Source organism: Bufo bufo, chromosome 9 (assembly GCF_905171765.1).
Source record: "Bufo bufo chromosome 9, aBufBuf1.1, whole genome shotgun sequence".
In the NCBI taxonomy this organism is placed as follows: Eukaryota; Metazoa; Chordata; class Amphibia; order Anura; family Bufonidae; genus Bufo; species Bufo bufo.
In genome coordinates this window covers 172984510-173010474 of record NC_053397.1, presented here as the reverse complement: position 1 = coordinate 173010474, position 25965 = coordinate 172984510, and the positions used below count along the sequence as shown (strand labels likewise).

General features: G+C 41.6%; 1 protein-coding gene across 1 annotated transcript in view; it reads right to left on the bottom strand.

The window, feature by feature from the left end:
• STAB1 (stabilin 1) overlaps nucleotides 1-25965 on the bottom strand; it is a 382691-nt gene that overhangs the window by 231744 nt on the left and 124982 nt on the right. Inside the window, exons 20-24 of the mRNA XM_040408846.1 lie at nucleotides 25876-25959; nucleotides 25184-25270; nucleotides 22143-22254; nucleotides 16158-16344; nucleotides 4734-4827 (exon numbers count right to left, since the gene is read on the bottom strand). Coding sequence (XP_040264780.1) covers nucleotides 4734-4827; nucleotides 16158-16344; nucleotides 22143-22254; nucleotides 25184-25270; nucleotides 25876-25959 — 564 coding nt within the window. The remainder of the gene's footprint in view (nucleotides 1-4733; nucleotides 4828-16157; nucleotides 16345-22142; nucleotides 22255-25183; nucleotides 25271-25875; nucleotides 25960-25965) is intronic.

Below are 25965 nucleotides of genomic sequence, written 5' to 3'. Positions count from 1 at the left end.
ATAAATACCCCACATGTGACCCCATTTTGGAAAGAAGACACCCCAAGGTATTCAATGAGGGGCATGGCGAGTTCATTGAAAAAAAAAAATTTTGGCACAAGTTAGCGGAAATAGATTTTTTTGATTTTGTTCTCACAAAGTCTCCCTTTCCGCTAACTTGGGACAAAAATTTCAATCTTTCATGGACTCAATATGCCCCTCAGCGAATACCTTGGGGTGTCTTCTTTCCAAAATGGTGTTATTTGTGGGGTGTTTGTACTGCCCTGGCATTTGAGGGTCTCCGCAATCATTACATGTATGCCCAGCATTAGGAGTTTCTGCTATTCTCCTTATATTGAGCATACGGGTAATGAGATTTTTTTTTTCCGTTCAGCCTCTGGGCTGAAAGAAAAAAATGAACTGCACAGATTTCTTCATTCGCATCGATCAATGTGGATGAAAAAATCTCTGCCAAAAAAAGAAAAAGGAGGGGAAAGGCGTCTGCCAGGACATAGGAGCTCCGCCCAACATCCATACCCACTTCAGCTCGTATGCCCTGGCAAACCAGATTTCTCCATTCACATCAATCGATGTGGATGAATAAATCATTGCCGGGATTTTTTTTTTTATATATACAAAGTGTTTGCCAAAGTATATGAACACCGCCACCTCCTCAGCTCATATGCCTCGGCAAACATATCTTTTACTGCAGAGGAGAAATCTCGTCTTGCAACGCCGCATACACCGACTTGCGTGTAATCTGACAGCAGCGCAATGCTTCTGTCCGAATGCACATCAGTGCTGCAGCTAGTCGATCGGTTGGTCCACCTGAAAGGTAAAAAAAACAAAACAAAAAAGAAAAAACCAGGCCGCAAAGCAATAACTTTATTAACTTTAGAACAGAACATATTAACTTTTTTTAACTTTTTTAACTTTTTTACTTACCGGTAATTTTTTTTTTGTTTAGTTTTTTTTACCTTTATAGAACAAACCTCTCCTTCCCCATGGGACAATGTGCAAAGCGCAAATCGCCCAAAGATGTGGCGAAGTACGTTATGCACTTTATCCCAGGTGAAAGGAGAGGTTTGCAGCAGCTGAGAGTAAAAGGGCCCTAATAGCCCTGTGTGCCTGTCCTGTGAGATGCAATCCCTATGCTAGGTGTACCTGTGTGTGGTACTTCCGGAAACACTCACCAAAGCATAGGGCAGGGTGGTCAGGACAGTCAGGACAGAAATAGCGGGTGTCATGCCTTATTCCACTCCTGCTACAGACACGACATCTTTTTCGGGGTGACGGTTGGGTTGAGGTACCAGGAACGACACTGGGGAAATGTCGCTCGTGTAGACGGCTAACTACACTGGTGGATGGGGCCACGGAGCCTCCTGGGTAAAGGAGGTTCTCGATGATCTCTTCCTGGAATTTGAGGAAAGATCGTGTTCTCCCAGCCTTACTGTAGAGAACAAAACTATTGTACAGCGCCAATTGAATTAAATATACAGACACCTTCTTATACCAGCGTCTGGTTCTGCGGGAAACTAAATACGGAGACAACATCTGGTCATTGAAGTCCACCCCTCCCATGAGCGCATTATAGTCGTGGACACAGAGGGGCTTTTCAATGACACGGGTTGCTCGCTCAATTTGGATTGTCGTGTCTGCGTGAATGGAGGAGAGCATGTAAACGTCACGCTTGTCTCTCCATTTCACCGCGAGCAGTTCTTCGTTACACAAGGCAGCCCTCTCCCCCCTTGCAAGACGGGTGGTTACAAGCCGTTGGGGGAAGCCCACGCGACTAGTTCGCGCGGTGCCACAGGCGCAAATCCGTTCTAGAAACAAATGCCTAAAGAGGGCCACACTTGTGTAAAAATTGTCCACATAAAGATGGTACCCCTTGCCGAATAAGGGTGACACCAAGTCCCAGACTGTCTTCCCACTGCTCCCCAGGTAGTCAGGGCAACCGACCGGCTCCAGGGTCTGATCTTTTCCCTCATAGATCCGAAATTTGTGGGTATAGCCTGTGGCCCTTTCACAGAGCTTATACAATTTGACCCCATACCGGGCACGCTTGCTTGGGATGTACTGTTTGAAGCCAAGGCGCCCGGTAAAATGTATTAGGGACTCGTCTACGCAGATGTTTTGCTCGGGGGTATACAAATCTGCAAATTTCTGGTGGAAATGGTCTATGAGGGGCCGAATTTTGTGGAGCCGGTCAAAAAGCTGGGTGGCCTCTGGGACGGGAGGTGGTGTTGTCGCTAAAATGCAGGAAACGGAGGATGGCCTCAAATCGTGCCCTGGACAATGCAGCAGAGAACATGGGCATGTGATGAATCGGGTGCGTTGACCAATATGACCGCAATTCATGCTTTTTTGTAAGGCCCATGTTGAGGAGAAGGCCCAAAAAAATTTTAAGTTCGGAAACTTGGACTGGTTTCCACCGGAAAGGCTGGGCATAAAAGCTTCCCGGGTTGGCGGATATAAATTGTGTGGCATACTGGTTGGTCTCTGCCACGACTAAGTCCAAGAGCTCCGCAGTCAAGAACAGCTCAAAAAATCCCAGGGCCGAACCGATTTGAGCCGTCTCAACCCGAACTCCAGACTGGGCGGTGAAAGGGGGAACTACAGGTGCGGCTGAAGTTGGTGACTGCCAATCAGGGTTTGCCAGCACCTCAGGGATTCTAGGGGCTCTACGGGCCTGTCTGTCTCTACTGCCCTTCTGGTGCTCGCCACGTCACCATGTTGTACGGCAGTGCTGGTACTAGGTCCAGGGAGGGCTGCGCTGCTGGTGTATGCCTCACCACGTGATCCGGCAGCGACAGCCCCACTCTGCTGCTCTTGAAGCGGATCCTGCATAACCTGTGGTCTAGCGACACGGGGCCGGGTACGCCTGGTGCTGCCAGGGACCTCCACCTCCTCGTCCGAACTTTGGGTCAGAGAGCCACTGCTTTCCACAGGTTCATATTCTGACCCGCTAGATTCATCAGATGAGGGTTCCCACTCCTCATCCGACTGGGTCAGAATCCTGTAGGCCTCTTCAGAAGAATACTCCCTGTTTGACATTTTGGACTACTAAATTTAGGGGTATTCCCTGAGACTACCCAAGAAAAAAAGCAAGCCTGTCTTACAAAGGGGAGGCTAGCGAAGTACCGGAGGCGGCTGCGGTTGATAAAAAATATCAAAACTGATTTTTTTATCGCCGCAGTGCGTGTAAAATGAATGTGCAGTGATCAAAAAATATATTTTTTTTGTCACTGCGGTGGGGCGGGCGTGGGTGAACGCACGTGTGGGCGACCGATCAGGCCTGATCGGGCAAACACTGCGTTTTGGGTGGAGGGCGAACTAAAGTGACACTAATACTATTATAGATCTGACCGTGATCAGTTTTGATCACTTACAGATACTATAAAAGTACAAATGCTGATTAGCGATACGCTATTCAGCGAATAAAAGTGACTGCGGTGCGGTGGGCTGGGCGCTAACTGACGCTAACTACCTAACCAAGGGGCCTAAACTATCCCTAAAACCTAACAGCCAATACTAGTGAAAAAAAAAAAGTGACAGTTTACACTGATCACTTTTTTTTCCTTTCACTGGTGATTGACAGGGGCGATCAAAGGGGTGATCAAAGGGTTAATTGGGGTGCAGGGGGGTGATCAGGGGCTACAGTGAAGTGTTTGGTGTACTTACAGTTCAGTCTGCTTCTCTGCTGGATCCAACCGACGAAAAGGACCAGCAGAGGAGCAGAGAAGCCATATAACAGATCATATTTACTAATATGATCTGTTATATGACTTTTGATTGGATTTTTTAAAAATCGCCAGCCTGCCAGCCAATGATCGTTGCTGGCAGGCTGGTGACGAACTTCTTCTTTGAATTTTGCCGGCCCGCGATGCGCATGCGCGGGCCGGCTTGGAGCGAAATCTCGCGTCTCGCGAGATGACGCGTATATGCGTGATTGTGCGCAGCGCTGCCACCTCCGGAACGCGAATCTGCGTACAGCGGTCCGGAGGTGGTTAAGGTCCAAATTGCACCAATTAATGAAGTTATGGTCTAATATACAGGTAGAAACCATACAGATACTTTAGTAAGGAGCAATTTAGTAAGTTTTTCCCCAGTTCAAAAAGAGGGACATTTAAAGGGGTATTCCCACTTCGCCTGTTTATACTTACCTGCTGCCAGCGCGCCGTTCACTTCCTAGATTCTGGCTGGGGGAGGGCTTCATCTTGATCGAAGTCTTCTCCCGGACGGGCCGCGCGCTGGACTGAACGCGCACGCCGCCGCACATGCGCCATGGTGACCTATTCCTGGCCAGTATAGTACAGAGCCGGCGTGCGCGTTCGCAGCTCTGTACTATTCTGGCCGGGAAGTAGTCACCATCGCGCATGCACGGCAGCGTGCACGTTCAGGACAGCGAGCGGCCTGGTTGGGAGAAAAGAAGGAGTCTTCTGCGCAAGCGCGGCCACCGGGATACCGGAGAAGAGCGGTGGACGTAACCAGGGGAGACCGAATGACAACAATGAGGTCAGTGGGGATGAATTTTATCCTAAACGGTGGGAATTTGTTAATCAAGTATATTTACAAAAATGATCACTGTCAAATCATTAACAGATTTAACAGTGATCATTATGATGGGAATACCCCTTTAAGGATCAAAGAGGGACAGAGGGACTTGGGTCAAAAAGAGGGACTGTCCCTCCAGAAGAGGGACACTTGGGAGGTATGAGTATATGAAGCATCATGATTATAGACATACTTACATTATCTGAACAACCACCTCTGTCTGACTTTTTGCATTCATCTGCAGGTTGACAGAAAGACCCATCGCCTTCATATCCATTTCCACACAAACAGCTAAAAGACAAAAGCAATTCAATATACAGTAAAAGAGTTGAAATATTGTGACCATAATTTATTTCTAGGCCATTTCATGAATGTCTGATAGGTGAAGGGAGGCTTCCCTCAGATACTCCCATCTATTGGGAGAACAGGGGTTCCATGACCCCCCATTCATCACTCCAAAGGGACAGAAGTAGTCAATAAAAAAATAAAAAAATGGAGGAGAACAAGAAAGAGCAGGCCGAGCATGCATGCTGAACACCTATCACAATCGTATGGCGAATTTATAAAAAATAAATCCGTTACGGTGTTCACGACACAGGAAAATTATTGTAATATTTTAATATTTCAGACATTTTGGAATGCAGCAATACTTGTTATGATTTTTTTTATTGTTTATTTTTATATGTAAAATTGGGAAAAAGGGTGTTTTTTATATGTATATATATTATTTTTTTTTTACTTTTTACTCAATAACATTTAGTCCCTTTAGAGGACTTTAACCTGAAATCCCATAACCATAATAGAGAACTATTATGGTCTATGTGATTTCATTGCTTGCAGGCCCCAAGCTGTCATGGTAACCGATAGGAGCCTCCTCCCTCACCAAACAGATGCCGTGATTCAGTTTAACTTTCAGTGTCATTGCCAATCCCGATTATTTGCAGCTGGGTGTCTGCTGTATTATACAGCCGGAGCCTGTCATGTATGGAGCAGGCTCGGTGAGGCAGCTCCGTTCCATACAAGCCCTTGTGCATAATACCGTACATGTACAGCATTATGAGTTAAGCAGTTAATTAAAATATTTAATTTACCATAGTCTGTATTGGAAAACAGAAAAGAAGATCTTTGTGGGGTGAAATTTGAAAATACATGGCAATTCTGCCAAAGTTTTTTGGGCGTTCACTGTGGGCTAAAAATAATAGGACAACCTTATACTGCAGAATCAGTATGAATATGGTCAAAGTAAATTTATATAGTTTTTATTATGTTTTACTAGTTTAAAAAAAAATAAAAACCTTTGAAAAAAACTTTTTTTCTTTGCATTGCCATAATCTGACACTTTTTTTTATTTATTTCTGTCTACAGGCCTGTGTGAGGACATGTCTAATCTGAGGCGAGCTGGACTTATTATTAGTACCTTTTCGGGGGGGGGGGGGGGGGGGGGGGGGAAGCAAAAGCAGCAAATTGACAATTTTTTCCTGTTACGACATTCATTGGACAGAAAGATATTTTTATATTTTAATAGACTGGGCATTCTTTGATGTGGTGATACCAATTATGTTTATTTTTTTATTAATTTTTATATAATACCTATCAAAATCAAATTACCACCAAAAAATACTTAAATCAAAGGTGCTGAAAAGCCATAACACCTATATGAGAGAACCTAAGCACACTGTATACACAAATCTACAGTGCATCATACCAAAACATATCTTTATTAGAATTTAAAAAAAGACCTAATAAAACACATGAATAGATTGGCAATGACAGACACAAACACCAGTAGTATGCCAAAGCAGGGTCAGATGTACTTATGTTAGGTATACATAAGAACAAAAAAAAAAAATAATAATAATTATATATATAATAAATTGAAGAGTAGGTTTTTCGCAATAATCTAGCCATATGGCTCACACTCCTAAAATTACAGTAACACAGTCCACGACATGTAATATACAGACCCGGTTGATGGCACCTCTGAAACACCCCAACACGTGTTTCACGTCAGCTTCCTCAGGGGAGATTATTTATTTTTATATGTCAAATTGGAGTGATTTACATTTTTTATATTTTTGTGTCTTTTTACATTTTTTTTTTATATTATTTATTGTAATTTTTAGTGTTCTTAGGGGACTTGTACGTGCGATCTCTTGATAGCTTGCCCATAGACTGCAAAACAATACTACTGCAGTCTATATGATTTTGACAGGCTGCCTGTGAAGCTGTGCCTCGGGCAGGTGGTTGCTGAGAACCAACATCACAATCATTACAGACTGGGCCTGGAAAAGAGTCCCGGCCTCCTGAGAAGAGTCCTGGTTATTCATGAATTCCTGCTCTCCCTGCCCACCTGCTGATGGTTGACAGTCTTCTACCTAGTTTTCTCCCTTTCTCTCTAGGAGAGAACTGCCAATCATCAGCAGATGGGTGAGAGTGCAGGAGATTATGAATAAGGGCTCATTCATACGGCCGTATGCTGTCCGCAAAAATACTGAATGCTATCCGTTTTTTTGCGGATCCTCAAAAAAAACGGATAGCATTCAGTATTTTTGCGGACCCGTAGACTTCAATGGGGCCATGCCCTGATTTTCACGGACAAGTATAGGACATGTTTTATTTGTTTTGTGGAACCGTGGAATAGAAAAGGGCCCCATAGAAGTGAATGGGTCAGCATCTAATCCACAAAAAAACTGATCCGCGGATAACATACGGCCGTCTGAATAAGCCCTAACCATGACTCTTCTCAGGTAGATCTGACTCTTGTCAAGGCCTGTGCTGCAATGATTATGATGCTGGTTCTCAGCAACCACTTACTTTTAGCTCATGAGTGACACACCGCTGAAATCAGCATTTCTGTCACTAGCTAACCACTGATGAAGGGGTCATTCTTTTAAACCCCTGAAACGCGTTTGGTACTATCCCCTAGCATCGGAATCAAGACAAGCATATATCGATCACCTGAGGAGGAGTGGAATCCATTATCCAAAAAAACATCAAGTCGTGCAAATAACACCTGCCATATAGAGGAAATCCTCATCCATTGCGGGGCCACGTGTATAACCAGCGTTGGCGCGAGATTTCCTGACGACTGATAGCCCTTGAGACCGGAACTCACAACTACACAGGAGGTATACCATGTCGAGGGCAAAAAGAATCCACGAAAGTCCTCCCGGTAAGATTGTTACAGTTTGTCAAAGTAAGCAATCGCATTATCTGGATGATACAGCGGGACGCCGCTGTTGTAGACAAGTGAGCGGGACGCCGCTCTGTTCATTGTCAGCGCTTGACTGCGCTTAAGATTGGAGATTGCCTGGCATAGTGATTCGTATTTTAGAGGACAATTGGTGGTTATCTATCGTATTTGATACAACTTTTATATTGTGGACATTTTACATTACTGTAGGTTTGGTTGACCATCATGCCACCTAGTTTTTTGGATCCTTTGCTGGACTGTGTATGGAATTTTATAACAATCTAAAATACATTATTATTGCTGTCATATTAACTGTATAAGTTACCATTCGGGTTTTTCGGATTTTACCTCTCTCTTTTATGTACTACTATTAAATTCTACTGGTTTCATTACTACAGAGAGTGCCCCACTACAATTTATTTTGTGTGTTATTAGTTTAAGTAGACTGTGATTATCTATTGTTGTGACTTAGATGAAGATCAGATCACATTTTATGACCAATTTGAGCAGAAATCCATATCATTCCAAGGGGTTCACATACTTTTTCTTGCAACTGTATATCAAATCCAATAGTGGAGAGCATTCAACAATGGACACCCTACCTCATGCACCTTCGTCCAGCTTGGCGTCTCAAAATCCTCATTGCGCATGCACAAAACCAAACGTTCCTTCCCCCGTCATACCTAATCAAGTCATGTGATCATTCTGCGATCACATGACCACCCAACCCATCATCAGCTGGTCTATCTAATTCACTGCTCCATTGACAGTTGCATAGCGGCCAGGATCTCATTAGCTACGCCCATTCATGATGTCATCAAGTCATGTGATCCAACTCCGATCACGTGATCGCATCTCGTGCTTCACACTCGCTTAATCAGCTTCTGACTTGCATGGCATCACGTAACTATGGGGATAGAAACCCTCCCCTAAATAATAGCCAATGGAATCATACCGGTCACGGAGCATCTGTCATATCAATCAATTCCAAAGTATAAATCCAGCTGAGATATACATATATCTATGGGGATATAATACAAAATAACGATTTAACTGATCGCCAACTGTATGTATTCGTGCATGGTAAGGGTCCAGCGCTGTCCACTCCCCTCCTATAGAAACCAAATAAAATAAAAGGGAATATGTTTATTCTGGGAGAGAACTTCATACTATGCTTGATAAAGACTAAATAGTAGTCGAAACGAAACGTTGCTGCTTTTTATGAGCCTTTTTGTACATATTTTCATGGACTAACTATCAATAAAGAACCTTTGGATGAACATGCTGCCGTCAACCTCTACTTGAATGTCTATCTGTGGATTACTGTGGATTGGGTGTCTTGGACAGGCTCTTGCATGCCTAAAGGGGTCTGGAAGGTACAGGAGTACTGCTCTGCATACTATTTATTACGATACTGGATCCGAGGAGCGTGCACGGGGAATCCTACCACATTATGGAAGTGGTCACGGGACCTGGTAAGACCCAAGACGATACTGCCATGAATATGTACTTATATACTGACAAGGATATTAACAGACCGATCAATTTAGAGAACAGTGATGTATCTTTTTTAATTGTACCCTCCATTGATCTGCTTAAAAACAAATATGAACAACAGAGTCTAAAAGACTAACCACGATTGAACTACATTTGAATACATTGAGAGAGTACTACAGGATGCAGAGAATCCCAAGGGGACTTAGATCCCATCTGCGCCCGAATCTATTCCCAAATAATGTAGAATTTAGCCAAAAATTTGAATTGGTCAGTAATAAATACTCTTTTGAAAAAATGTTGCTCAATATTGAGTACTTACATAAGGAGGTGGAACTGATTAAAACAACTATAAGCACACTAGATGCCCAAATACAGGAACTCCTTGGTGCTGATGATTTTATTGTACATAAAGAGAAGATCGCACAGTATGTACAACACCATAAGGTTGAGGTTGCAAAAACCAAAAGAGACAAATGGCATAGAGATCTGGAGGATTACCAGATGGGTAAAGTGTACAACTGACAAAATCAGCAGATACAAGGAAAATCTAGAAGGAGAAAAGGCAGAAGATATGAACAAAGTCATTTTGGGTTTACTACTTGTGACTCTGAATCCACAGATGAGTCGATTAAGTCCACTTTTTTAGGAGGACAAAAACAAAACAAAGATGGAAATCCCGACGGGGTGGAAGGAAACATTATAGGACCCAGAAGAAATGCGCCATCACAGGTGTATCCAGGACGGACGAGGGAAACACGAGGGAGAACAATGAGGCGCAATCCGAAGAATTAGAACAACTAATGGTGAATATCTCCTCTGTTGACCTTACTTATGGCCAAATTAATGTATTGAGTCGGGGACTTACTTTTTGTCCATCATCTTCAAGTGGCTGGTTTGATGTAGAACTAGACTTACGTTTTTTCAGGAGACTGCGATTAAAAGTTGTTGTTTTTTTGCCTCAAATGTTGAAAGGGATACTAAGATGATTGTTGATAAAAATGAGTCTTTTTTGCCTTAGGAGGTTGGATTTAAAGAAAAAAAGTAGATTTGTTCCTCCACATAACAATCATGTAATCGAAACATATATTGAAATAGTCAACAAACAGGATCTTAGGGAACACAGTAGAGGCCATTATAAAAACAATATATCACAACAAGAGAAGAATGCAATAAAGTCCCTGGAGCTGAATGAGGCAATAACCGTGAAACCGGCAGACAAAGGGGGTGCGGTGGTCGTGATGGACACCAATAAATACATAAGTGAGATATGGAGTCAGTTAGAAGATGAGGAAGTGTATGAGGTGTTAAAAAGTGATCCCAAATTTTAAATTATGAATATTTTGGGGGTGATTATAGATGGAGTAGTAAATGAAGGGATCATTGATAGCGATTTGAATGAATATCTGAACATATCATATCCAATCACGCCCATGCTATATATTCTCCCAAAAATTCATAAGAGGTTAATAGATCCTTCTGGTAGACCTATAGTCTCGGGTAGGGGATCTATTTTTAGCAACATAGCTATCTTCCTGAACAAAGTACTCCGCATCTATTCTTTGAATGCCCCCTCATATATCAGGGACACCAGCCACTTTCTCTTGAAGTTACGTGACATTATAGTACCAACGAGTTTCTTTCTGGTTTCATTTGATGTGGTCTCGTTATATACATCGATTGAACATGATAATGGTTTGAAGTCCATCGGTGTGGCGCTCGACAGCACAGGTTTCTCTCCTACAGGTGCAAAGTTTGTCCTCCAGCTTTTGGAGGTGGTCCTGAAGAGGAATTATTTCCTCTTTGGGGACACCTTTTACCAACAGAAGCGGGGTACGGCAATGGGGTCTAATGTGGCCCCTACTTATGATAACATCTATAGGCTGGTGTACCGATCGTCATTCATGGAGAGGATCCTGTGCTGGTGGCGCTACATCAATGACATTTTTTTTATTTGGACAGGCACAATTGAAGAACTAGACAGTTTTCATCTGCATCTGACTAGTGGTATACCCGGATTACAGTTTACTAAAACCATGTCTGAAAATGAACTGCAGTTTTTGGATGTTAAGGTATATGTTGAAGATGGACACATTAAAATGGATTTGTATCAAAAACCCACAGATAGGAATAATCTGTTGAGGTTTGACAGTAACCATCCCCGTAGGATGATTGAATCGCTCCCATGGAGTCAACTACTCAGGGTCAGAAGAGTGGTATCTGATGAGCAAAGGTTTGGTATAAGAATTAAGGAGATGTGTCAAAAATTTGTAAATAGGGGATATCCTCGTAGATTACTGCACATAATGAAATTTTGACTATAGATAGAGAATCTACATTACATCCTACATCAAAAATTGATGGGATACGGAGGATCCCATTTGTGTCCACATTCAGTAACCATAGTGGTAGAATTGCAAATATATTGAGGAAGGAATGGCACATTTTACATAAAGGATTGCCTACAATTAGAGAATTTGAAGTACCTCCACTTATGGCCTATAAGAAGAATGCCAATCTAAGAGATCGCTTGGTTAAAATAAACCATAGACATAGATACCTTGCTCCACATAAAAAAGGTAATTTTCCATGCCTGGGCTGCCGTAATTGTGGCAACATGATTAAAGGAGATACCCTTATACGGGATATAGATACAAAGTTAATGGATACTACACATGTAGATCGAAAGACGTGATATATATGATCCAATGTCCGTGCACTTTAATTTACATTGGTGGAACTACAAACACAAGAGTACTATTAGGAAGAAAATGCTTGACAAACCTGTAGCAAAACATTTTATTGATTGTGGTCACTCGGTGTTCCACAAGAATTAAAGGAAAATGGAAATTAAATTTAACTTTTTTGGCAGATTTTCCATTTTAATCCAATTTTTTTTTTAACACATCGAGGGTTCACAGCCAAACAAAACTTAATATTTATTACCATGGTTCTGCAGTTTACATAAACACCCCACATGTTGTCATAAACGGATGTAAGGGCACACGGCAGGGCGCAGAAGAAAAGGAGCGCCATATGGTTTATGGAAGGCGATTTTGCTGAACTGGTTTTTAGATGCCATGTACCATTTGAAGCCCCCCTGATGCTCCCTTACAGTAGAAACTCCCCCAAAAAGTGACCCCATTTTGGAAACTAGAGGATAAGGCGCCAGTTTTATTTTTTTGGGGTACATATGATTTTTAATTGCTCTATATTATGTTTTTTGAGAGTCAAGGTAACCAGAAAATGGCTGTTTTGGCACCGTTTTTATTTTTTATTTTTTACTTTTTACAACATTCATCTGACAGGGTAGATCAAGTGCTATTTTTATAGGGCAGGTTGTTACGGACTCAATGATTTCAAATATGTCTACTTTCTTTGTTTCAGTTTTACATAATAAACCTTTTTGGAAAAAAAAATTATGTTTTTATGTCTCCGTTTTCTGAACGCCATATTTTTATAAATTTTCTGCTGATCGTCTTGTGCAGGGGCTTTTTTTTTTGCAGGAAGAGTTGACGTTTTTATTGGTACCATTTTTGAGTACATATGATTTTTTGGTCATTCATTATAACACTTTATGGGGCAAGGTGACCAAAATTTGGTTGTTTTAGCACAGTTTTTATTTATTTATATTTACAGCGTTCACCTGAGGGGTTAGGTCATGTGACATTTTTATACAGCAGATCGTTACGGACATGGAAATGCCTAATATGTATACTTTTCCTCATTTATTTAAGTTTTACACAATAATAGCATTTTTTTAACAAAAAAAAGGATGTTTTAGTGTCTCCATAGTCTGAGAGCCATAGCTTTTTTATTTTTTTAACGATTGTTTTAGCTAGGGTCTCATTTCTTGCGGGATGAGGTGACAGTTTGATTGGTACTATTTTGGGTGGCATACGCCTTTTTGATCGCTTGGTGTTACACTTTATGTGATGTTAGGTGACAAAAAATGGCTTTTTTGGCACTGTTTTTATAAAAAAAAAATTACAGTGTTCATCTGAGGGGTTAGGTCATGTGATATTTTTATAGAGCTGGTTATTATGGACGTGGCGATACCTAATATGTATACTTTTTTAAATTAATTTCACTTTAACATGAAATTATGTAACTTTGAAACAAAAAAATGATGTTTTAATGTGTCCAGAGCTATATTTCTATTTATTTTTTAAGCGATTTTCTTATGTAGGAGCTCATTTTTTGCGGGATGAGGTGACAGTTTTATTGGTATCATTTGTGGGACATATGCCTTTTTGATCACTTGGTGTTGCACTTTTTGTGATGTAAGGTGACAAAAATATTTCATTTTCATTTTTTTATGGTGTTTATCGGACATAGTGGATCATGTGATATATTTATAGATCCGGACGTCACGGACACGGCAATACCAAATATGTCTTTTTTATTAATTTTTTTCTATTTTTTTTTATTACTTAATTGGGGAAATTTTTTATTTTTACATGTGAAACCTTTTTTTATTTATTTTTTATAAAACACTTTATTTTTTACACTTTGCATCCCCCATAAGGTCATACAAGACCTCTGGGGGACATTATCGTCACTTATATATTTTTTTCCACTATTGATTCCTCCTGTAACTGGGGCTGACATAGTAGCCCCAGTTACAGGGGAAATACGCTGCCCAGAGAGGCTGTACAGTGGTATACTGTGCTGTACAGCCTCAGTGCAGGGCTGATCGAGGTCTGTGAAAGACCCGACAGCTCCTGCACTCTCCTGGCCCCGGCGGTCACATGACCACTGGGCAGTGTATACACAGCACTCATTGAGCGCTGTGTATGCAGCTATCTAGAAGGCAGGGACACCTGGGAACTGTCCCGGCCTTCTCTCTGGGTTGCCCTGCTGTCACTGACAGTGGGCCCCTGACATAGCAGCTGCACGATTAGCGTGTAGCTGCGATCTCTGAATAGACTTTTAAGAACATCCATTCAGAGATAAACAACCACTACCCGGACGTTACCGTATAGTCAACGGGCAGATGTGAAGTGGTTAAGCGAGTGTGAAGCGCAAGATGCGATCACGTGATCGGAGTTGGATCATCTGACTTGATGACATTATGAATGGGCGTAGCTAATGAGGTCCTGGCCGCTATGCAACTGTCAATGGAACAGTGAATTAGATAGACCAGCTGATGATGGGTTGGGTGGTCATGTGATCACAGAATGATCACATGACTTGATTAGGTATGACGGGGGAAGGAACGTTTGGTTTTGTGCATGCGCAATGAGGATTTTGAGACGCCAAGCTGGACGAAGGTGCATGAGGTAGGGTATCCATTGTTGAATGCTCTCCACTATTGGATTTAATATATGTAAATCGCAATGATTAACACAGAATGGTGATTTGGTATGGGTGGTTTTTCAAGCCTGGGATGGGCGATTGATAATCACTCAAGTTGATTGGTTTAGTGTGGTGTATTGTGGGTGCTATTTGATGCCCTAAAAATATTCTGGGAGAGCACTACATACTATACTTGATAAAGACTACATAGTAGTCCAAACGTTGCTGATTTTTATGAGCCTTTTTGTACATATTTTCATGGACTAACTATGAATAAAGAACCTTTGGATGAACATGCTGCCGTCAACCTCTAGTTGAATGTCTATTCTAAGGATAGGTCATTAATTTAAAACCCCTGCACAACCCCTTTAAGTCTTTTTATAATTTTAAACATCCCTGGTATTTAGCAAATGTTTCTGGGAAAATCCCTTTAACTGGTGACAGGATCACAGTACACATAATTAGGCCATGCTCTTTCTTCCATCCCCTCATTTCTCTATCTTCTTTTTGTACAAGCATTTTGATTTTGCTAATAAGTTTTTCAATACAGTATCCTGAGGAAATTACCACATTAAGTTTTATAAGAGGGGCTGTAGATCTACTTTCAAGGGAATCTGTCAGGAGTTTTGACCATGCTAAACTGATGACACCAATAGGTAAGGTGTGAGGTGAGCGGTACAAGCTTACCTTGTGGAGTTTTTATTATCAGGAGTAGTGTGAATATGAGCTTTTATTCTGGAAGTTTATGCTGTTGCAAGTGCCCAGGAGAAGAAGCTTCACTCTGATGTGCTTACTGCATTGAGCTGCTTCGCATCCCCTCCCCTCTGCTCTGGGTGACAACTGTAGTGGTCTCCGGGTTGGATGCTACAACTGTCACTCAGAGTAGAGGAGAGGAGCTGTGAAACAGATCAATACAGAGAACACTTTACCGTGAATCCTCACCCTGGGCACTTGCTGGAGCAGAATCTAGGCAATATTTTCATTACTCCTGATTAGTGTTGAGCGAAGCGAGTTTCGAATGCTACATCCGAAGTCGCTTTGTTCAAAACTTCAGAATAATACTGTTCGGAGATCTGTCTCCGTACAGTATTAGAATGTATGGGCTCCAATGAGCCGAAGTTAGTTATTCACAAAGTCGCGTGTGACTTCGTTGAATAACTTCAGTCGTTTATTTTTAAACTGGAAAACCACTTTAAAACTTGAAACCGAACTCGACTTCGGGTCCGAGGTACTAGTCGCAACCAAATCAGAGTTCCGTTTAAAGTTTTTCATTTTAAAAATCAACTACCGAAGTTATTCAACGAAGTCACACGAAATTTCGCGATAAACTTTGGCTCATCGCAGCCCATACATTCTAATACTGTACAGAGATGGATCTTCGTACAGTATTAATCCAAAGCTTTGAACGAAGTGACTTCGGATGTAGCATCCGAAGCTTGCGTCGCTCAACACTACTCCTGATAATAAAAGCTCCACAAAAGGAAAGTTTTTAGTGCTCTCCCCAGCCCCTGCCAAAACTGCTGACTGAGTCCCTTTTAAACTACACAAAAAAAGTTGCAAAAAACATTGGAAGCCTTCATTTTTAAACTTCCTTGTTATAATCTGCAAATCATAGAATGGGAAACTCACAAGTTACCTTGTCACGTTATCTGTAGATACACACACTGCATTAATATGACAATATTGGGTCATATTTAAAGATGTACATGGTTCAGCACGTTGGTCGCAGAATTCTCCAATGTAACCTTTATTACAGCGACCTCCTTGACAAACTCCACGGCTCCCTGGCCGGTTGTCACAGACTCCATGCACACATCTGCAGTCTAAAAAAAAAGCACATATACACTGTTATTTAACGGCAATTTCTTTATAGAATGACATAACATATATTCCACAAGAGGTCGGGGATTAATGTTTAGATAGCTGTCCTATGAAGAATTAAAGATTCAAGGAGAAAGAGGTACAGCTGCACATTTTAAAGAAGCACTCCAAGTTTATTTTTATTTTACATACAGTCGTGGCCAAAAGTTTTGAGAATTACATAAATATTGGAAATTGGAAAAGTTGCTGCTTAAGTTTTTATAATAGCAATTTGCATATACTCCAGAATGTTATGAAGAGTGATCAGATGAATTGCATAGTCCTTCTTTGCCATGAAAATTAACTTAATCCCAAAAAAAACTTTCCACTGCATTTCATTGCTGTCATTAAAGGACCTGCTGAGATCATTTCAGTAATCGTCTTGTTAACTCAGGTGAGAATGGTGACGAGCACAAGGCTGGAGATCATTATGTCAGGCTGATTGGGTTAAAATGGCAGACTTGACATGTTAAAAGGAGGGTGATGCTTGAAATCATTGTTCTTCCATTGTTAACCATGGTGACCTGCAAAGAAACGTGTGCAGCCATCATTGCGTTGCATAAAAATGGCTTCACAGGCAAGGATATTGTGGCTACTAAGATTGCACCTCAATCAACAATTTATAGGATCATCAAGAACTTCAAGGAAAGAGGTTCAATTCTTGTTAAGAAGACTTCAGGGCGTCCAAGAAAGTCCAGCAAGCGCCAGGATCGTCTCCTAAAGAGGATTCAGCTGCGGGATCGGAGTGCCACCAGTGCAGAGCTTGCTCAGGAATGGCAGCAGGCAGGTGTGAGCGCATCTGCACGCACAGTGAGGCAAAGACTTTTGGAAGATGGCCTGGTGTCAAGAAGGGCAGCAAAGAAGCCACTTCTCTCCAAAAAAACCATCAGGGACAGATTGATCTTCTGCATAAAGTATGGTGAATGGACTGCTGAGGACTGGGGCAAAGTCATATTCTCCGATGAAGCCTCTTTCCGATTGTTTGGGGCATCTGGAAAAAGGCTTGTCCGGAGAAGAAAAGGTGAGCGCTACCATCAGTCCTGTGTCATGCCAACAGTAAAGCATCCTGAGACCATTCATGTGTGGGGTTGCTTCTCATCCAAGGGAGAGGGCTCACTCACAATTTTGCCCAAAAACACAGCCATAAATAAAGAATGGTACCAAAACACCCTCCAACAGCAACTTCTTCCAACAATCCAACAACAGTTTGGTGAAGAACAATGCCATTTCCAGCACGATGGAGCACCGTGCCATAAGGCAAAAGTGATAACTAAGTGGCTCAGGGACCAAAACGTTGACATTTTGGGTCCATGGCCTGGAAACTCCCCAGATCTTAATCCCATTGAGAACTTGTGGTCAATCCTCAAGAGGCGGGTGGACAAACAAAAACCCACTAATTCTGACAAACTCCAAGAAGTGATTATGAAAGAATGGGTTGCTATCAGTCAGGAATTGGCGCAGAAGTTGATTGAGAGCATGCCCAGTCGAATTGCAGAGGTCCTGAAAAAGAAGGGCCAACACTGCAAATACTGACTCTTTGCATAAATGTCATGTAATTGTCGATAAAAGCCTTTGAAACGTATGAAGTGCGTGTAATTATATTTCACTACATCACAGAAACAACTGAAACAAAGATCTAAAAGCAGTTTAGCAGCAAACTTTGTGAAAACTAATATTTTTGTCATTCTCAAAACTTTTGGCCACGACTGTATATTGCTAACTCACCACTAGTATTCTAGCAGTGCAATTTGTTAACGCTAACCCAGTTGCATACATAGATTTAGAATTTTTTCATTATGGGAACCTGGTCATGTGACTTCAAGTCTGACCAGCAGCCCAGAGCTTTCTCTAATACGTAAACAGGAACTCTCCCATGTGGCTGACTTCCTGTGAACTACAGGTTGACATCATCACTAGAGATGAGCGAATTTCTCAAACATTCGATTTGTCCGGTTCGCCAAATTTTCCGAAAAAATTTGGTTTAATCCGAATTTATTTGTGGCGAATTGCGTTAAAAAACTTCTATTTCCTGGCTGCAGAGAGCCTTTATAGTGGTGTGGAACACTTTGCCTGGCAGTAACACGCATAGGGAGTCTGCTGTGGTAGTTAAACAATACTGTGAGTCAGTATGACATGCAGATGACAGGCGTCGCTCTTAAAATCACTGCACACTTCACTTATTTGGGGAGTCACGGGGCCAAAACTGACCAAATAACTCAAGTGTCAATGTTAATGTCAGGTATAAAGAACCGTGCAGAGGCACAAAATCCTACTATAGCGTGAAAGAGCGCACTCCTTTTACACCAATTCACTGATTCCACATAGATTTCTACAGAACCTGTTCTATTAAACGCTTATACAAGTAGAGCCCCCCGACAGAGTGGAGTGGGTGTTAGCAGTAAATTTGTGTAGACATCACTGATTATTTTTCCCTTCCTCTGACCTGTCAGAACAATAACCCCAAAAAGACGGATCCTGTCTGTGGAGCATCCGCCTTCACTCAGTCAGCATTTGGTCAGTAATCCATCAGTATTGCTAAAGCCAAAAAAACCAGGAGTGGAACCAAAACAGAGATGACACGTAAATTGAATATTTGCATGTCTTCTGTGTTTTGTACCCACTCCTGCTTTTGGCTACCAAATCATAAGCCAATTCTGATGCAAAATAGGAACTATGTCATGCAGGCCTTACAGCTGTTACATAGACAGGATCCGTTGTGCGGATCAGAAGAAGGGTCAAATAAATAATAATGTCAGCCAGGCTGAAAGGCAAAATAGTGGCCAAGTCAACTAGTGGGGAGGGTGGGAACAGCATGAGAAGTCCACAGATTGGCCCTATGACATACAATAGTGGTGAGGTGGAAGCAGAATGAGGAGACCACAGAGTGCCCCAATGAAAGAGTCTGGAGGTGGCAGCAGCATCAGGAGGAGGCCACAGTGGCACAATGACAGAGTGAGGAGGTGGCAGAAGCAGCATCAGGAGACCACAGGGTGGCACAATGACAGTGTGGAGGTGGCAGCAGCAGCATCAGGAGACCTAAGTGGTGAGGTGGCAGCAGCATCAGGAGAGCACAGAGTGACCCGTTGACAGAGTGGGGAGGTGGGTGACAATATCAGTACCAGCTGAAGATGGTGGGTGAAAGAAGGAGCACTTGGCATCAGATGTGTGGCATCAGGCGGGTGGCAGCATCAGAATAGTAGCTGAGGCAGGTAGCTATAAGACACCGGTCTCTTTTGTCAAAGTGTTGGTGTGGCACCATGGATGATCTAGTCTGATGCATCAGGCATTTGTGGGTGAAAATCCTGGCTGATCCACACCTGATTCATGTTGAAAAAGGTCAGTCTCTCCACATTTTAGGTGGACAGGCGAGTTCTGCTTGGAGTAACTATGGCCCCCACTGCACTAAACACCCGCTCTGATGCCACAATACTGGCTGGGCAGGACAGCTTTTCCAGGGCAAACTCTGCCAGTAGCGGCCACAAATCCAGTTTGGCTACCCAGTAGTCCGGCAGATGCAACCTGTGCCTGCGCCAGAAACATTTAGGCCTCTGCCATTCCCCTGTGCAGGGCCTGGCACTTCTCTGTCTGACATACTGTTAGATCAAATAAATAAATAAATAAAAAGGAAATGAAAACACCCCAAAAAAGTCTGTAATTTTCTCACTTCACAACACAACGGGTAATAAGCCCTTTTTTTCCCATCAATACACACCAAAAAAGGCTTTAGAACATATAACTGCACCGCTGAACGGCAAATAGGCCCTTTCTTTTTTCCACTTATACACGCCTCAAAAGGCTTTAAAACACATAACTGCACCGCAGAACAGCAAATAATATATATTTTTTTGCCACTAATACATACCAAAAAGGGCTTTAGAACATATAACTGCACCGCTGAATGGCAAATATATATTTTTTTGCCACTAATACACGCCAAAAAGGGCGGTAATTTTCTCACTTCACCACACAACGGCAAATACTTTTTTTGTGCCACTAATACACACTCAAAACATCTTTAGAACATATAACTGCACCGCTGAACGGCAAATAGGCCCTTATTTTTTTCACTTATACACGCCACAAAAGGCTTTAGAACATATAACTGCATCGCTGAATGGCAAATAATTAATATTTTTTTGCCACTAATACACGCCAAAAAGGGCTGTAGTTTTCTCACTTCACCACACAACGGCTAATAAGCCCTTTTTTTCCCACTAATACAAGCCAAAAACATATAACTACACCACACAAGGGAAAATAAGACATAGAAATATTTCCTTGTAATAAACCCTGTTAATGGCTGTATTAAACAGCATTTGCACCCTAATCACAAGAACGCTTTGCTGGAATTATAGAGCTGTATAATGGCAATTTGGATCCTCAGTCAGTGCAGCAAGGTGTAATAGGATTGTTCCTAATTGCCAGGCTGTAAACTCCCCTACTGAACCCTGTTCTGCTTCAATACTGTGGAATGATTCCTCCCTATCCTTTCCCTGAACTTCTGTACAGCAAAATAAAAGTTTTAAAGTCTAGCACTGTCCCTAGCGCCTGCTGACATCTCTCCCTGCACTAAGTACACTGAAAAATGGCAGAATCCAAGATGGCTAAGGCTATTTATAGGGCTGTGACATCACAGGGCTGGCTGGCTGCTGATTGGCTGCATGCAAGGCATTGTGGGTGATCAGAGTTCCTTGCTCCATGTCCTAACACGTGCAGCAGCCATTTTTCTGGAAATTCGGATCGAATTCCACTTCGTCAACTTCGATTCGCTCATCTCTAATCATCAGCTATTAAATCCCTACTGACAGCTCCCCACCCTCCATGTTCCTCTGTATATCCCTGTATTCTGCTGGAGATACAGTATAATGTCTCCCCCATATAAAGGACCAGGAGTGCAGATATATAGTAGGTGAGGCTATTCAGTGATTAGATGCATTTATATAAACCTCCTGACTCCTACTACCTGCCTATATTATCTGTGTGTGCTGACTCTCCAGTGTAGTTCTATAAGATGTAGCTTCACACTGGTCTCCCTGCCTCCTCTGACAGGAGAAAGATGACAGGGCAGAGTGGGGAGACAGGCTCAAGCTGTATCACATAGGAAAACATGGAGACCTTGCAGTGTGAGGGGACAGCAGCACTGTGTCACTGATCTGCCATGGCTGCCCTAAGACGACTCAGACAGCAGTGCAGTGTGGTGAGACCACCTCCTCTGTCACTGCAAAGATAAGCATGATGGGATTCAGTAGGAAAACCATATTTGAGTAAAGAATGAATCAAGATGGCTGACAGCCTACAAATTACACATCAAATAAAACTAGCATATTCAAGGCATACACAAGAGCCTCTATCTTATTAAGGCCCCATTCCCTCTCAATCAAAGTGCAGAGGGAGTTGCAGCTGCAGAGAGAGCGGAGCTCCTAGAGGCTCGTTTGCATATATTAAAGCATAATTTTTTTCAGCAATGAGGACACATATGAACATGGAACCAACACAGATGTCTTCAGCTGCCAAGTACACATGTAACAGGTCCGCCAGTGTCATAGGTACAAATCTGCTGACAGATGCCCTTTAAATTATTTTCACTCTAGATTCATCAATATGATTTTTATTAATAAGTAGGGAGTGACAATGAACTTAGAAAAGTGTCTTGGAGGAAATGTGAAATGTCATTAAAAAAGCATCAATGGATAGAACAATCTGCTATTATATAAATGCAATAAATGTGCTGTTTATTTGCCCAAACCCACTGCCCACTCACCTTCTTGACAGTCATCGCCGTGTTTATTGGGATCAGTGCAGATATGACAAGCAATTCCTTTATATTTTGAAAAACACATGCACTTCCCATTCCCACCGATGCCATCATTGCACTGTATGGAATCAGATAAAGGTTGAGTCAGAACGTGTGTGACCAAGGTGGTCTTGGAAAAGCAAAGCTCACATCCTTTTTATTTTTTTAATTTTATTTTTTATTAAACAATAATGTTTCCATACAAAATAAAACATCAAGATTATAATTTCTATTCCCTTAACCCCCCCCCTCAATTCCCTCCCAAACTCCCACCCCTTTGCGATGCACCTCCCCCCCCCCCCCCCCCCGACAAAAAAAACGGGACTGGGATAGTGAGAAGGTTGAAGTAGGAAAAATTAAAGGTTATATTCTCCCCATGGAAAAGAAGAAAGAGATAATAAAGGGCGGCTCACCTTCTGACTGATGATGTGTAGGTGCTCCAAACTAGTGCTACACCCTATTCACCAAGTAAAAGGAAATTAAGAAGATGGATGGGCACTCTGAGGTGCCCATCCATCTTCTTAATTATATTCTCCCATACCTTAAACGGCTTCTGTCACCCCCCATTTAGCAATTTTCAGCATCGGACATTAGCTATTTGCTAATGTCAGTTGAGTCCATATATATCACTCTTACCTCTCTCTGTGCTGTAATTTCTTAAAAAATTTTACTTTTATAATATGCTAATTACTTCACTACCAGCAAGTTTTTTCAGATCGAGGATGCGGCGGCTACCAGCAAGTCCACCCAACTTGCTGGTAGTGAAGAAATTTGCATATCACAAAAGTACGAAATATGCTGAAATTACAGCACAGCCAGAGGTAAGAGGGGTATATATGGAATCTGCGTACATTAGCAAATATATTAAGTCCAAAACTGAAAATTGCTGTTTGGGGGGTGACAGAAGCCCTTTAAGATCCAAGACTACCGCAAATAGAATCACAACTTTCAATTTTTGGATAATATAGTTAAGTATTGCCCCCCAATATTATTTTAGTTCTATACAAGTCCAGAACATATGTAAATGATTGGCTTCAGGTACATCACACTGTGGACAGTTAGAAGTGTTTCTCAAACCCCATTTATTAAGCCATAAAGGTGTAACGCAAATTCTGTGTAAAATACTTAATTGAACCAATATATGATTAAAATTATGAGAAACTAGTCCCATATTAACCAATATATTATCCCAATCATCCAGTTGAACCATTGGGCAGTCCCTTCTCCAGGCCTTTTGTCCAGGAGACTGTAAATTAGTAAATTGTGCTTTAAGTAAATGTTTATAACATTGTAAAATCTTAACCCTCTGTGCCGAGTTTACTATTAGATCATGCAAACATGTGGAGGCATCTATGTGAAAAAGGGATTTTTCTTTTATTCTAGAAAGTTCCGAACATAAATGAAAATACCGAAACCAAGATAAATTGGATATATTTTCTCTTTGTGCTAACTCCAAAAACGAAAAAATATGCCCATTCCCAACCACCTGTGCAAGATAGCAAATAATATTCTTTTGCCAATACTGATCCCCAGCCAATTCATGTAAGGCATGTAAATAATAATTATGCCAAAGGGGCCTACAACCAAGGGAGCCCTTTATTCCCAGCCAGTCTCTAATTGCACTCCAGGACTTAGTAAATAACTTCACAGCAAACCTATATTCCTGTAGGGAATAATTGCCCGGATTCCAATAAAGCAAAGATATTGTCATGTGAAGAATTCACCAAAGTTCCACAAAGTGGGCTCTTCTCCCATTCATAATACAGCCATAGCTGTGATGCTATAAAATAGGCCTTGAAGCAGAGAAGATTTAATCCTCCCTGTTCCATCGACTTATAAAAATGCTCCAATTTAAGCCTCACTCGCTTTCTCCCCAAAAGTAGATCACTAATAATTCTCTCAATCAAAAATCTATCTTTAATCCATACTGGGGAGTTCCTGAGGATATACAGGCGTTGGGGCAGAATCACCATCTTCACCAGAAATATTCTATCGGCTTTAGATAATGGGAGTCGAAGCCATATCTTTATTTCAGATCTCAATTTTGTTACCAGTGAGATCAATTTAAGATGTAAAAAATCTTCAATCTTAGAAGAAATAGTAATCCCAAAAAATTCAAATGAATCGGAGATCCTCAAATTGCTAACCAACTCCTCAGTAAGAGGTTCTAATCTGTCTAAAGGCAAATGAATGGTTTTAGTCTAATTGATATCAAGGCCTGAGACTTCACCAAAAAAGAGAACAACTCGAATAACCCTCAAAAGTGTGGTGTTAGTATGTTGTATATAAAATAGAACATCAATCAGCATATAAAGAAATACTGAAACAGTCAGGGGCTCAATATAAATATCAAATAATAAAGGAGAGAGTGGACATTCTTGACGAGTGCCTCTCTCCAAGGAAATACATATTGTAAGCATCTTATTAATATTCAACCTCGCCTTAGGGGATTTATAGAGAAGCTTAACCATATTTATGAACTTAATACCAAATCCCATCTTCTCTAATACCCTCCAGAGGAATCTCCACTCCACCCTGTCGAAGGACTTAGAGGCATTCAAGGACAGGGTGGAGCGAGAGGCCCTCCGGGAGGACTGGGTAATGGCAAAAAGATGGTGCTAATTATAATGCGTACGTACCCTTATTAGGAATAAAACCATTTTGATCAGGGTGTATAATAGATGAAATAACTTTAGACAACCCAGTGGTGAGAATCCTTGAAAAGAGCCTAACATCTGTATTTAGTAAAGAGATCGGCCTATATGAACTCATATCTAAAGGATCTTTACCTTTTTTCAGTATTAATACTATTACAGCTTCTGTCATAGATTCCGGAAGAATACCGTCCTTTATTGCCTCAGCAAATACCTTCCGAAGACAGGGAAAAACAACCTCCCTATATTTGCGATAAAATTCATATGGAAAAGCTCACGTCCTTCATAGAAGATCACTTATTTTTATTCAGTAAAAGTCTAAAGCACAAGCTACATAATCACATGCACACTTACACTTCCCCGTCCATAGCATGGATTTGAGAACCCACCCGGGCACGGCCTGCAGTCGGGACCATAAAACCCCCCACAGCATCCGTTTACCTGAAAGAACCAAGATATTTCCATCTTTAATATTGGAATAGCAGCTTTCTTTACTCTTTGTAAGGGCTCAAGCTCATGTGGCAGACGGCCCATATTGCGGCCTGCAAACAGCGGATCCGCAATATACAGGCCCCAGAGTTTTTGCACCGGATCACAGGTGGAGTGGTAAGAAACGGAGGTACGGAACACCACGGAAGTACTACGGAGTGCTTCTGTGGGGTTTCTCTCCATGCCTCAGCATCACCCAAAAAAAAAACTTGAACGTTTTATTTTTTTTGTGGTGTGGACAGATCTCGGACCCATTCAAGTCGCACAGATGTGCCAGTGCATTGGGGACCGCAAATATATAGATAGATAGACAGATAGATAGATCGATAGATAGATAGACAGATATAGTATTTTGTACCTCTTTTGTCATTTGTTACCACACATATGTACATAGGGCCATGCAAAGACATCCTACAGTCCTAGATTATATTGAAATGGTGTTTGTGTTTTTAGAACCGAACTTACATGTATGATCTTTGGCCACCACAATTAAATAATATGTTGACATGACTTATATGGAGATTTTTAGCAATTTTGTTTCCTATTTTACTACTTACAACGACATGACGTCTGCAGTTTCTGGCACAGCCTTTTGTGATATTACCATGGTCTTCAAAGAGACATCCGGTAGCATTAACTCTCTGGAG